Source organism: Panthera tigris, chromosome C1, assembly GCF_018350195.1.
Source record: "Panthera tigris isolate Pti1 chromosome C1, P.tigris_Pti1_mat1.1, whole genome shotgun sequence".
Taxonomy (NCBI): domain Eukaryota; kingdom Metazoa; phylum Chordata; class Mammalia; order Carnivora; family Felidae; genus Panthera; species Panthera tigris.
The window spans coordinates 120,785,905-120,800,062 of NC_056667.1; the positions used below are offsets into that span (position 1 = coordinate 120,785,905).

The 14,158-nt window shown below is 34.1% G+C and overlaps 1 protein-coding gene across 1 annotated transcript in view; it reads right to left on the reverse strand.

Annotated features, from left to right (window-relative positions):
• DPP10 (dipeptidyl peptidase like 10) overlaps positions 1-14,158 on the reverse strand; it is a 646,469-nt gene that overhangs the window by 86,658 nt on the left and 545,653 nt on the right. Inside the window, exons 11-12 of the mRNA XM_042994282.1 lie at positions 12,179-12,302; positions 1,262-1,300 (exon numbers count right to left, since the gene is read on the reverse strand). Coding sequence (XP_042850216.1) covers positions 1,262-1,300; positions 12,179-12,302 — 163 coding nt within the window. The remainder of the gene's footprint in view (positions 1-1,261; positions 1,301-12,178; positions 12,303-14,158) is intronic.

Sequence of the window (14,158 nt, forward strand, 5' to 3'; positions counted from 1 at the left end):
CAGTTGTGAGAGTGGGAGTGTGACAGTGACGTGGCTAGAGGCACCAAAATGCATGCTGTGCACAGGTCCCTCAGCCAGCCTGCAGTGTGGCGAACAGACTGGCGTGTGCCCGAGGGGTTGAGTGTTTAGCAGTGAGAGAGGTGCTGCAGTACCAGCAGACTGATCCTGGATGCTGTTTGTGAATTGGAGTAAAGTAAATTGACTTGAGATCTTCTGATGTAAAATTGAAGAACTTGGTGATGAATAATATGTGCAGAAAAGAATGGGAAAAAGTTTAAGAATGACTGCTAGGTTTCCAATTTTTAATAGCTGGATGGGTAATTATGTCCTTGACTCCTATGATGAAAAGAATGCATATAGTCACTAGAAGGGGAATATGTCCACTGTGGACCTGTGGAGTGTGCAGTTACTTTTACAGACTTAGGAGAAGTTTCCAAGCATGAATTTGGATGTTTGAGAACTCAGCCAAGTGAGCTGCCCAGGGCTATACATCTAGAGGTCTCAATACCTGGGTGGTCACTGAAACCATAGATGTGTATGACACTTCAGGAGAGAATATAAAAGATCACTGCAAAGAACAAAAATCAAAAGCAAACCAAACAAAACACTTCCTTTTGCAAAAAAAAAAAAGGGAAGAAAAGAAAAGAAAAAAACAGTAATGGAGTCAGTAGTAAAATGGGTTCAGCCATATTTGGATACTCTGCTTGTGTTTCCTTCTGAAATGTCTGGTATGAGACCATGTTGTGGGGACATTTAGTAGTTATTCTATTGTGGTCTGGATTCCAGCCCCAAGTATGTCACAAACTAGCATCATGATCTAGGATACATCTAAGGAAAGAAGCATCTATCTAAACAATGTCCACATACCCAATATATGTGGAGGTTTGGTCAATCTTCTGGGAAATTTGAACAATACTGACAATTTCCAGCTTTAATGGGTCACAACTTTTTCCTCTTTCATCTACACAAAAGTTTACGTATATGAATGATCCTGAAAATGGATCCTAGTAGTTACTCTGTAACTTACCTTCTTAAAAAAAAAAAAAAAAAAAAAAAAGGAAGTAGCCTTTTCATAAATGATGTCACAGAAAGGCCAAGCCATAAATATTTTAATGGAAAAGACTTACTTAGCCAAACATAACAAAGCCTTAAAGTCATATTACTGAGATAACTTTTGAGAGAAAATTATTATACAGCCACTGGGTAAATAGAATGAGCACAATGGCCGAAATGCAACATGAAGCAACCTCCTGTGCCGTACCTGTTTGGAGAGCCACGTATCTGATGTCATCTCATATTTCTGAAAAGAAACAATGAACTCCATGAAGCATCTAAACAACAAAATGTGCATGTATCAATTTAACTTCTTTTACACATTATCCTTAAGGTATTATTTTTTTTTCTCTCTTCAACTGATGAAATACCATGAGAGATCCCATTGTCACTACTGACTTAAAATGAATAAGTACAGAATTGGGATTAAATGATAATTTAATTATAAAATCTTTTCTTTGGTGAACTCCTTTAGAATTCCCAGTAGTATGTCACCACGGATAGAAGATCATTTTCCAGTGCTGTTTGATTACCTCATTCAAACTGTTTTGAACCACTAGGCACTGTCTCTTTTCACCTCTAGGCATCATCAGGAAACAAAATTATTAAGTCCTTCAAAAGAACTGGGCTAACTGCCAACAATGAAATGAAAAGGTAGATGTTCTTTTAACATTCAATGCACTCTCCTTCATAGTCATTTTCTTTTCTTAAGGAAAAAGAATTAAAAATTTGAAATGGCAAAATTTTATGTTCCATTAAAATTATCTTGCAAATGATCAGAACTGAGGTCATTATTTCACAGAGCAAAACTAGATTAATTTAATCTCAAGTTAAATATGTGTAGATAAAATAAATTTTATTAGTACTCTTTACATACAGTAATTTATGAAAATCTTGTATTCTAGAAAAGTCTATACTAAAGGTATTTAAATGAAGAAAATAAAATCACAATATATTATAAATTTTATCAATATGCAGAAGTATTCACTTTAAATTGTTATTAATAATTATTTATAATGTTTTTTTACCAGTTTTCTCTTTTAAAGCCATATTATTATTACATTAAAATCAATCACTTTCTATTTTCAGGGCCTGTTTTTATTTATTAATAGATTTTTCTACATGTGGATATTGAGGAAACATCTAACTAAATTATTCCTTGATTTTCTATTTGCACCTCTTGCACCTTGCTATCTATAAAACATAGACACACACACAAAAATATATTAATGCCCCTTTTTAATGTTTATTTATTAAAATTTTTGTAATGTTTGTTTATTTATTTGTTTATTTGAGAGAGAGAGCAACAGTGAAAATGGGAAAGGGGCACAGAGAGAGAGAGAGAGAGAGAGAGAGAGACCGCCAGAATCCCAAGCAGGTACTGTGCTGTCAGTGTGGAGCCCAACGCAGGGCTCAGTCTCCCGAACTGTGAGATCAGGACATGAGCCCAAATGAAGAGTTAGATACTTAACCAATTGAACCCAGGCACCCCAAAGCATTACTAATTTTTTTAGAATTCATGAAAGTCTAAAGTTTCACATGCATTTGTCTTATTTCAGTTCCAGCAGAGAGTAAAACTTTTATTTAACTCCATAGATGGATGAGAAATAGAATATCAATAAGGTACCAAATCAGTATGATACAGTTCCTATATCTATTTTCTACTGAAGCATTTTGATACATTCTTGACATTGCCTATATAGCTTATCATTATATAGAAAAGATGACACGCTTTCTCTAACTAGAATATACACATGCCAATTTCTAAATCATTTAGCAATCAGCTGAATAAGAAATCGTCTAGAACACTTTAACAAATGAATGGTGAGATCTTAGTCTTTCTATAAGCTAATCAGATGAAAGAGGTTGATTGAAATATTTCTAATAAATATAAGCTATATGTAAAGAGCATTAGCCAAAGCCAGTAAGTACATGGTTGATGCATCGAACTTAATCTACACATCTATGCTCATCACTCCAAAGGTAAGTTTCTTCCTCTTTTCTCTTTTATAGACCATTTAAAAATTATGTTTTAAAAATATTGGAGTATAATTTGCATATAGTGAAATGTACAGATCTCCAGTATAAGCGATGAGTTTTAACAAATATATTTACTTCCCATAAAGATACAAGGTCTTTTCACTTCCTCACACATTCTCTTGTGCTCCTTCCTAGAGGTTCCAAAAAGGTGGTCACTCTTCTGAACTCTTTCCCCATTAATTTCACCTGTGTTAGAAGTTCAGATTACTGAAATTATATATTATATATTCTTCTAAGTGGGACTTTTGTCACACTATGTTTTTGAGATTCACTCATATTTTTTGGGCATATCAGTATTCTGTTTCTTTTTGAATTTTCAAGCAGAATTCTGTTGTGCAGATATGGCACATTTTGTTTATTCCTTGTTAATGGATAATTTGATAGCTTCTAGTTTTTAGCTACGATAAATGAATCATCTCTAAAGTTGTTTTTTTTTTACACATCCTTTGGTGGACACAGGTTTTTATTTCTTGTCCAAATATCTAGGAATGGAGCTATTGGATGTGTGTGTGTGTGTGTGTGTGTGTGTGTGCGCGCGCATGGGTACACACACACACATATACACACATTCATTCGTGTACATAATATACACTATAATATATATATGTTTATATATGTACATTTAATTTTACTTGAACTTGCAAAATCATTTTTTAAAGTAGCTGTATCATCTTACACTTCTTCTCATGAAGAATAAGAACTAAACCATTAAATACCTAGGAATAAATCTAACCAAAGAGGTGAAAAATCTATACACTGAAAACTATAGAAAGCTTATGAAAGAAATTGAAGATACAAAAAAATGGAGAAAGATTCCATGCACATGGATAGGAAGAACAAATATTGTTAAAATGTCGATACTACCCAAAACAATCTACATATTCAATGCAATCCCTATCAAAATAACACCAGCATTCTTCACAGAGCTAGAACAAATAATCCTAAAATTTGCATGGAACCAGAAAAGACCCCGAATAGCCAAAGCAATCTTGAAAAAGAAAACCAAAGCAGGAGGCATCACAATCCCGGACTTCAAGCTACACTACAAAGCCGTAATCATGAAGACAGTATGGTACTGGCACAAGAACAGACACTCAGATCAATGGAACAGAATAGAGAACCAAGAAATGGACCCACAAACGTAGGGCCAACTAATGTTTGACAAAGCAGGAAAGAATATCCAATGGAATTAATACAGTCTCTTCAGCAAGTGGTGCTGTGAAAACTGGACAGCAACATACAGAAGAATGAAGCTGGACCACTTTCTTACACAACACACAAAAATAAACTCAAAATGGATGAAAGACCTAAATGTAAGACAAGAAGCCATCAAAATCCTCGAGGAGAAAGCAGGCAAAAACCTCTTTGATCTTGGCCACAGCAACTTCTTACCATGTCTCCGGAGGCAAGGAAAACAAAAGCAAAAATGAACTACTGGACCTCATCAAAATAAAAAGCTTCTGCACAGTGAAGGAAACAATCATCAAAACTAAAAGGCAACCGACAGAATGGGAGAAGATATTTGCAAATGACATATCGGATAAAGGGTTAGTATCCAAAATCTATAAAGAACTTATCAAACTCAACACCCAAAAAACAAATAATCCAGTAAACAAATGGGCAAAAGACATGAATAGATGCTTCTCCAAAGAAGACATCCAGATGGCCAACCGACACATGGAAAAATGCTCAACATCGCTCATCATCAGGGAAATACAAATCAAAACCACAATGAGATATCTCCTTACACCTGTCAGAATGGCTAACATTAACAACTCAGGCCAACAATAGATGTTGGCGAGGATGCAGAGAAAGAGGATCCCTTTTGCATTGTTGGTGGGAATGCAAGCTGGTGCAGCCACTCTGGAAAACAGTATGGAGGTTCCTCAAAAAATTAAAAATAGAACTACCCTACACCCCAGCAATTGCACTACTAGGTATTTATCCAAGGGATACAGGTGTGCTGTTTCAAAGGGCCACATGCACCCCAATGTTCTTATAGCAGTGCTATGGAAAATAGCCAAAGTATGGAAAGAGCCCAAATGTCCATCAATGGATGAATGGATAAAGAAGATGTGGTATATATATATATATATATATATATATATATACACACACCCATACACAATGGAGTATTACTCGGCAATCAAAAAGAAGGAAATCTTGCCATTTGCAACTACATGGATGGAACTGGAGGGTATTATGCTAAGTGAAATTAGTCAGAGAAAGACAAAAATCATATGACTTCACTCATATGAGGACTTTAAGAGACAAAACAGATGAACATAAGGGAAGGGAAGCAAAAGTAATATAAAAACAGGGAGACTCATAAATATGGAGAACAAACTGAGGGTTACTGGAGGGGTTGTGGGGGGGGATGGGCCTAATGGGTAAGGGGCATTAAAGAATCTACTCCTGAAATCATGTTGCACTGTATGCTAATTTGGATGTAAATTAAAAAAAAAAATAAAAAAAACAAAACCAAAAAAGACTAATAATGGCAAAAAAAGAAAAAGAATAAGAACTGAAATTTTCTACATCCTCCTCAATAGTTAATGTCACCTTTTTGTTGTTTTAATTTTAGTCATTCTAATGGTATGTAGTGCTATTTTATTATGATTTAATCTATATTTTCCTAATGTCTAATAATGTTGAATACTTCTTCATGAATTCATTACTTCCTTATACATTTCTGTTCACATTTTGATCTTTTTAATTGGTCTTTTCATTATTGAGATGCATATATTTGTGTGATAACACATTTTGCAAAATATTTTCTCCTATTCTGTGGCTGTTTCTCTTTCTTTTCTTTTTTATATTCATTTTTGAGAGAGAGAGAGAAAGAGAGAAAGAGAGAGAAGCAGAGGGGCAGAGAGGGAGAGAAAGAGTCCCAAGCAGCTCTCAGTGCAGAGCCCTATGTGGGGCTTCATCTCACAAACCTGTGCCAGAACCAAGAGTCAGAGGCCACTCAGCCACTTAGGCACCCCTGTGGCTGTTTCTTAATGGTGACTTTGTTGAGAACTTTCTAAGTTTGATGATGCCTAATGTATTATTTTTTCTTTTATGATTAATGACTTTTTGCCTCTTCGGTATAACTAATTATATCTCATATTTTTATCTAGAAGATTGACAGTATTATCTCTTAGATTTAGGACTGCAATTTATCTCAAATTAATTTTAGAATATGGTACATGATGTTAAATACCACTGTATTTTTCCTTTGGTTATTGATTGTTCCAGAATCATCTTCCCCCTTTGGATTGTTTTGGCACCTCTGATAAAAATCGATTGATCATATAAATAGGAAATCTATTTCCGGAAACTTTTATCAGTCAATTCAGTTGATCTGTTTGTGTGTCCTTATGCCTCCACTATAATCTCTCAGTTTCTGTGGCTTCCAGTTAATCCTGAAATCCAGTAGGGCAACTTCTCCAGCACTGTTGGTTTTTTTAACAAGATTGTATAGCTCATTGGGTCTTTTACAGTTCCATATACATTAAGAAACAGCTTATCTGTTTCTACTAGATCAATTGATCAATCTGCTGGGAATTTGTATTGTATTGAAACTACAGGGGCGCCTGGGTGGCTCAGTCGGTTGAGCGTCCGACTTCAGCTCAGGTCATGATCTCATAGTCTGTGAGTTCGAGCCCCGCGTCAGGCTCTGTGCTGACAGCTCAGAGCCTGGAGCCTGTTTCAGTCTGTCTCCCCCGCTCTCTCTGCCCCTCCCCCGTTCATGCTCTGTCTCTCCCTGTCTCAAAAATAAATAAAATGTTAAAAAAAAAAAAAAGAAACTACAGTTCACTTTGAGTAGGATGCCATCTACAATATTAAGCCTTTCAGCTCAAACATGTGGCATATCTTTTATTTATTTAGGTCATCCTTAATGCCTTTCAAAAATGTAGTTTTCAATATGAGGATTTTGCATGCTATTTGTTAAATTTATCCTTATGTATTTAATGTTTTAAAGATTTTAGTGGCATTTTTCCCACTGTAATACTCTGAATCTAGAAACACATTTTGATGCTTCCCAAATCTTTATTTTGAAAAAAAATACAATCTTACAGAGAAGTTAAAAGACCAGTTCAAGAAACATTTGCACAGCCTTTAGACATATCCCTCATTAATTTCTATTTTGTTCTATTTGCTTTATTACTATATCTCTCTCCTGTTCTTAAACCATTTGAAAAGAAGGCAAAAAAATATATTTTTTCAAAATCGATTGAATGTTAAAAATATACTTTTTCTAAACAATTTAACAGAAATTTTGAGTCATTATATCCATTTACCCCTAAATAATTCAGTAAGTGTTCAAGAAAATTACAGTATCCTATATACTCACATTTATTTATAGTAAAATGATAAAAATCAGGAAATTGAACAAATAATTTAAACTGGTACACTGATTTGTGAATTGTGACCCATTCTAGTCTTTTTTTGTAGATTTCTTACTTTTTATTTATGCAATAATGCCATCCACAAATAGAATTTTACTTCTTCCTTGCCAATCACCATGATATTTATTCCTCACCAAGTTACTCTGGTTAGAATCTCTAATAAAGTTTGAATAACAGAGTGAGAATGTATATCCTTACCTTATTGCTGGTATTAAGATAACTAAGGAAAATGTTTTACCATAGAGTCTATTTATTGGGGTATTTTGTGGGTATCCTTTATCAAATTGAAAATTTTTTTTCTATTCATTTATGTTGAAGTTATCATGAATGAGTGATGAATTTTGTCAACTGGTTTTTTTCATCTATTGAGATAACTGTTTATTTTAATTCTTTCCTTCCATTAAAATAATGAATTACACTGATTGTTTTTCAGTATTAAACCAATCATAAATTACCAAAATAAACCCCACTTAGTCACAGTGCACAATTCTCTATATTGCCACAGTTGATATGTTAATATGTTTAAGGAATTTTTTGTATATACGTGCATGAGACATCAGTCTAAAGTGTTCTCTCATATGGCCTTGCCTCGTTTTGGTAAGAGGATTATACTATGCTTACAAAATGAACTGAAAAGTTTCCTTCCTTCTCCACTCTCTGGAGATTGTAGAAATTATAAAATTTATTCCTTTTTATCCAGTTTTATTGAGATATAATTGACATATAACATTGTATAAGTTTAAGGTATACAACATAATGACTTCATATATGTATATATTATGAAGTGGTTACCACAAGTTTAGTTAATATCCATTACCCCACGTAACTGCATTTTTTCTCCTTGTGATAAGAACTTTTAAGATTTATTCTCTTAGCAACTTTCAAATATACAATAAAGTATTGTTAACTATCATAATTATGTTGTACATTACTTCCCCAGAACTTACTTATCTTGTAACTGGAAGTTTGTATCTTTTAACCACCTTCACCCGGTTTCCCCACTCCCACCCACACCCTCCCCTTTGCAAACAATCTCTTTTTCTCTAAGTTTTTTTTTTCAATACACATACAAGTGAGATCATACTGTATTTGTCTTTCTCCATCTGACTCACCTCATTTAGAATAAATGCCCTCAAGTTCCCTCCCTGTTGTCACAAATTGTAGGATTTCTTCATTTTTTATGGCTGAATAGTTATTCCAGTGTGGTGTGTGTGTGTGTGTGTGTGACATTTTTTATCCATCCATCCACTGATGGACATATTTACCCCGTGTTTTGGCTATTGTAAATGATGCTGCAATGAACATGGGCTGACAAAGAGGCCTTTGAATAATGATTTCGTTTCCTTGAGATACATACCCAGAGGTTAAATTGCTAGATCATACAGAAGTTTTACTTTTAATTTATATCTGCCATACTGTTTTCCACAGTGACTGTACCAATATACATTCCTACCACAGTGCACAGGATTCCCTTTCTCCATCGCCCTGATTCTATTTATCTCTTGTCTTTTTGATAATAGCCATTCTAACAAGTGTAAGGGTCATTGTGGTTTTGACTGAATTTCCCTAATGATTAGTGATGCCGAGCATCTTCTCATATACCTGTTGGCTATTTGAATATCTTCTTTGGAAAAATGTCTATTCAGGTCCTTTGTCCATTTTTAAATGAGATTATTAGATTTTTTTGTTTTTGTTTTATTTTGCTATTGAGTTATATGAGATCATTATATATTTTAGACTTAACTCCTAGTCAGATATATGATTTGCAAATATATTCTTCCATTGCATAGGCCGGCTTTTCAATTTTCTTCACTATTTCTTTGGCTGTGTACAAGCCTTTTAGTTTGATAGTTTTGATTTACTTAAATTATCAATTACCTTTTAGAATATATATAAAAAAAACTAGAAGACATTTTTATTTTCCTCACATATTTACCATTTTTGGCACCTTTCTTTCCTTCATTTAGACTTGAGTTTCCATCTGGTGCTATTTTTTTTTCAGACTGAATAACTTAATTTGATGTTATTTACACAGATCTACCTGTGATGAATTATCTCAGTTTTTACTCATCTGTAAATGTCTGTCTTCATGTTTGAAAGTTATTTTCATAGGACATAGACTTCTAGTTTACACTGTTTTTCTTCTAGTCCTTTAAAAATGCATTCCACTGCTTTCTGGCTTATGTTGTTTCTGATGACACAGAGGCAGTAATTTTCATCATTATATTCTCCCATATGTAATATATTTTTCTCTCAAGCTGTTTTCATTTTCTTCCCTCTTAATCTTTGGTTTGCAATAATTTGAATATTATGTGCCTACTTATTTTCTTTGTTTTTATCTTGTTTGGGGTTTGCTAACTTCTTAGATATACAGGTTAATGTTTTGTTTTATTTTGTTGCAAATTTGGGATATTTTAAGTCATTATTTCTTTTTTTAAATGCTTATTTATTTTTGAGAAAGAGAAGGAGGGGTGGGCAAGGGGCAGAGAGAGAGGGTGACAGGATCTCAAGCAGGCTCTGAGTTGAAAGCAGAGAGCACAACGTGGGGCTTGAACCCACGAACTGTGAGATCATGACCTGAGACGAAGTGAGACACTTAACTGACTGAGCCACCCAGGTGCCCCTTAAGTCATTAATTCGGTTTTTTTCCTGCCACAATATCTCATATCTTGCCTTCTGTATATATTCCATCATACATATACATCAGCTCATATTGTTCTACAGGTAATTGAGGCTTTGTTCATTTTTTTTTTCCAGTCATTTTTTCCTCAGAACTTCAGTTTGAATTGTTTTTATTTCCCTGACAACAACAGTGTCCAGTTTGTGTTTTAACCCATCCAGACAATTTTTCATTTCAGTTACTGTTGTTTTGAGTTCCTGAAATTTCATTGTTCTCTGTTTTACAGTTTATTTACCTACTGAAATGTCTCATCTATTCATTAATTAGGGCCACCCTTTAATTTACCAACTATCTTTCAAACAGATTTTTTAAAAATCTGTATCTGTTAATTTTAGTAACTCTATTGTGTGTAAGTCTGCTTTTATAAATATTTTGGCAGGGGGGTGAGAGACAGGCAGGTTATATTTTCTATTTTTCTACATATATAGTATGTTTTGATTGTGTAATTGATATTTTAAATTTTAATTTTCCTTTTAAAAGAGTAAACTATCTTCTGGGAAGACAGCTAATTTATAGGCATGCACTTCATCCTTCCCAGGTTAGATATAAAGGTTTATTGTAAAGAGTACAGAACAACCTTATTCCTAATGCATTTTCTTTCTGGGCTGTGAGTTGAATGCAAAGGGTTTTCAGTGAGAGTGCTCTATGTTTGCTGCTGAGCACTCCAAAGTCTCCAAGCGTTGTGCAACCTGCAGATTCTCCTTTTGCTTCTCTGTGTGAAGCGTGTCATGTACTTGCACAGTTAAGCATTGAGCTACAGTCTTGAGAGTCCCTCTACATGGATTGCCGGAGAGCTCTTCTCTCTGCCACTCCCAATCTGGTGGTACTTGTCCTCCAAATTTCAGCCACCACAACAGTCTCAAACTGATTCTCCCTGCCTACTGACATCACTGATACCACTGTGCTTTTCTAGGGCCTCATTAACTTGCACTGTGATCTCAAAGTAGCCCCCACAGAAAGGTAGGCTTATCCTCTGTGTTTATTTTATTTCACTATTTGTGTCCTTATCCTGCTATTGTCTGAGAATAGTTGTTTAATACATCTTGTATAGTTTTATAGTTGGCAACAGCAGAGATGCTGGACTCTCAACATGTACACCATCTTGTCTAGAAACAGAAGTCTGGGTGGCTCAGCCAGTTAAGTGTCCAGCTTCGGCTCAGGCCATGGTCTCACAGATTGTGGGTTTGAGCCCTGCATCGGGCTCTGTGCTGATAGCTCAGAGCCTGGAGCCTGCTTCGGAATTCTGTGACACCCATCTCTCTCTGCCCCTCCCCTGCTTGCTCTCGCTCCTCTCCTCTCTCTCCCTCTCTCTCTCTCTCTCTGAAAAATAAATAAACATCAAAACAATTTTAGAAACAGAAGTTTGAAAATTTCTGTTGTTAAATAATTGGGAATACTTTGGCAAGTAACAATAGAAGCGTACAACAGAGCAACTTAAACTGATTATAGTATTCCTCTCTGTAAAGAAGTTTAAAAATTACACGTACAGGATTTATTGCAGAGTTATAAAAACTGATTATAGAAATAGAAATGCAACCGGCTTTCAAAATCACAGTGGTTCAAGGACCATTTTAGTTTTTACTCTTCTTAATTTAAAAATAGAGATACTGTCCATTATTTTATAAGACTAATCTGAATGACCATAAAAATTGAATTTTGGAATGTGTTTGAAGAAAACAGGAAAAATATTCCGTATTCTCAAGTTAATCAAAGTCAGACTATGGAGAGAAAAATGTATTTCGGAATTAAACTAATGTGATTTAGAATCCCCTTAATACAAGAATTCATTTTTTTTAAATCTTGGTTTGTTCTCTTTTGCTTATCATATATTTCTCACTTCAAAGTTTAGATGATTTATGGATTAAAATATATACTCCTAATAGAAGGACTCTTTCCCAACTACCTTTGGAACTTAAACATTGGTTTTTGTACAATGGATTGCCTGATTTCCCTTTGTGAGTAGCATAAAATGCTTCATTTGAGGCATGAAAGAAAAGTAAATTATACTCACTCTACTACAAGCGCCAGTGGTGGTCTCACAGACCGTGAGGATGGAAATGTTCTGAGGCCGGTTTAACCATCTGACCACCGTCTTCGTATTGCTTACCCATTTAACCATAGTGATATAATATTCTCTAGTTCGGAAACAAAATTAAAATTTACATTTAGAGCCAGAGAACCTGTATGGCATCAATAATATACACTTGTTATTTTATATATAAGGATAAATGAAACACTATAAGGATGCCATATCACATTAATTTCTATTTATGTATGTATACACATCTGCTATTCTGAATACTCATGCACACATAAATACAAATATATGTGTATGTATGTTAACACATGTACATATACATACAGGTACAAATATACAGAAAATTTGAGAATAAATTTGAAAGTGAATGATATTCCAGAAAGGAAATCCTTGGAAAAATAAAATAATCAAGGTGATAGACATTTATGAATATATTTTTTAATTTTCTATTGATTAACACTAACAGGTGCAATAAGCATAATTTTTTAAGCTATATTCTATTTTTGTAAAAATGCAACCATTAATTACAAGGCACAACTTATTTTTGATTTAACAATTTTTTCTTATACATGATCTCTGTGTTATTTCACTTTACCCAGGGGCCAATCCCAATCTTATTCTACGCACACAGGCATACACACACACACATACATAAATATATACATATACATATATTATAATTTTAACTCTTATTTAAAACAGTTTAAAATGAAGAAATCAAAATGAGGGAGATGAGGGACATTGAACCTTTGGTATAGTGAGGATGCTAATTAGTGGGGCCCAGAATGTTCTAAGGCTACTTCTAGATTAGGAAAGCTTATATTTTTTTCCTCTTATAATTAGTATATATTTCTTTCATTGTAGATTTTATGTTTAGGAAATTACACAGTGTATCAAAAAATCCTCAACCCATACAGACAAAATACAATTGTCAATAGTGATTCAATTTATAATAAAAAGGAAAAAAAAAACCTTTCCAACAAATTTGCCCAGTTTCAGAATAGATGAGGTGATTTAGAAATGGCTTGAGAAGTGCCATCCATAAGCACTGTCTTAAAATTAATCCACCCAGTTTTTATGTGATTTAGGAAAAGACCACCTATGGGAGAAAAGCTTTGTGATACAAATCACCTGTCCTTAGACAAAGGTGGGTTAGACATTTAGTTATATGCATCTTACGTTTCTAACATTACTGAATAACTACCACTTTCTCCAGAAAACCTGTCAGCCCATCAGAGTGAAGATGTCAGTAGAAGGGCAAGCAAAACTTATCATATAGTGAACCCTGCCATATTTTCTTCAGCAATCTCTTCAAGACATCTGGCACCCTTCAACACCAGCTAAGTCTCACTTGAAACTTGCCAAGAAACCCACTGAAATCATTACATGAAGTTCTCTAAATAGCTAACAAAGGCAACTTTGAATCAAATATGCAACTGGTTTAGGATCAGTCTTTGGGATTCTTCAAAGAATGATGCCCTGTTCATTTTTACTGTGTTTTGTTTAAACTATTTTGCACGCATTATCATGTTCAGCAGTGTGAATATCAAAAAGGGGGAAATATAGGTACTAACCTCTAATAGATTTATCTAGAGGATTGAGCATGGAAGAAAATGATAGTGGATACTATAATCAGGAAAAGAAATGCTGATTTCTGACAATATATATTTCTGATTAATTGGTGCAAATGTTATTTTTTTTCAAAAAAAAAATAGTGTGATTATTGTAAACAACTGACCACAGACTACAAAATCACAGAGGTTAATTTATAGAAAAATCTAGATAGAACTGGCATACATAAATTTTCAAACCCAATCAGAAATTTGTCTTAATTAGCTAAAGTGAGTAATACTATATATTGTGCCAAATGAGATGACAACCAACATGAACAATTTTTAAAATAATTAACAGCGGCCACAACAAACATAATTTAAATATTCATCTTAAGGGTTT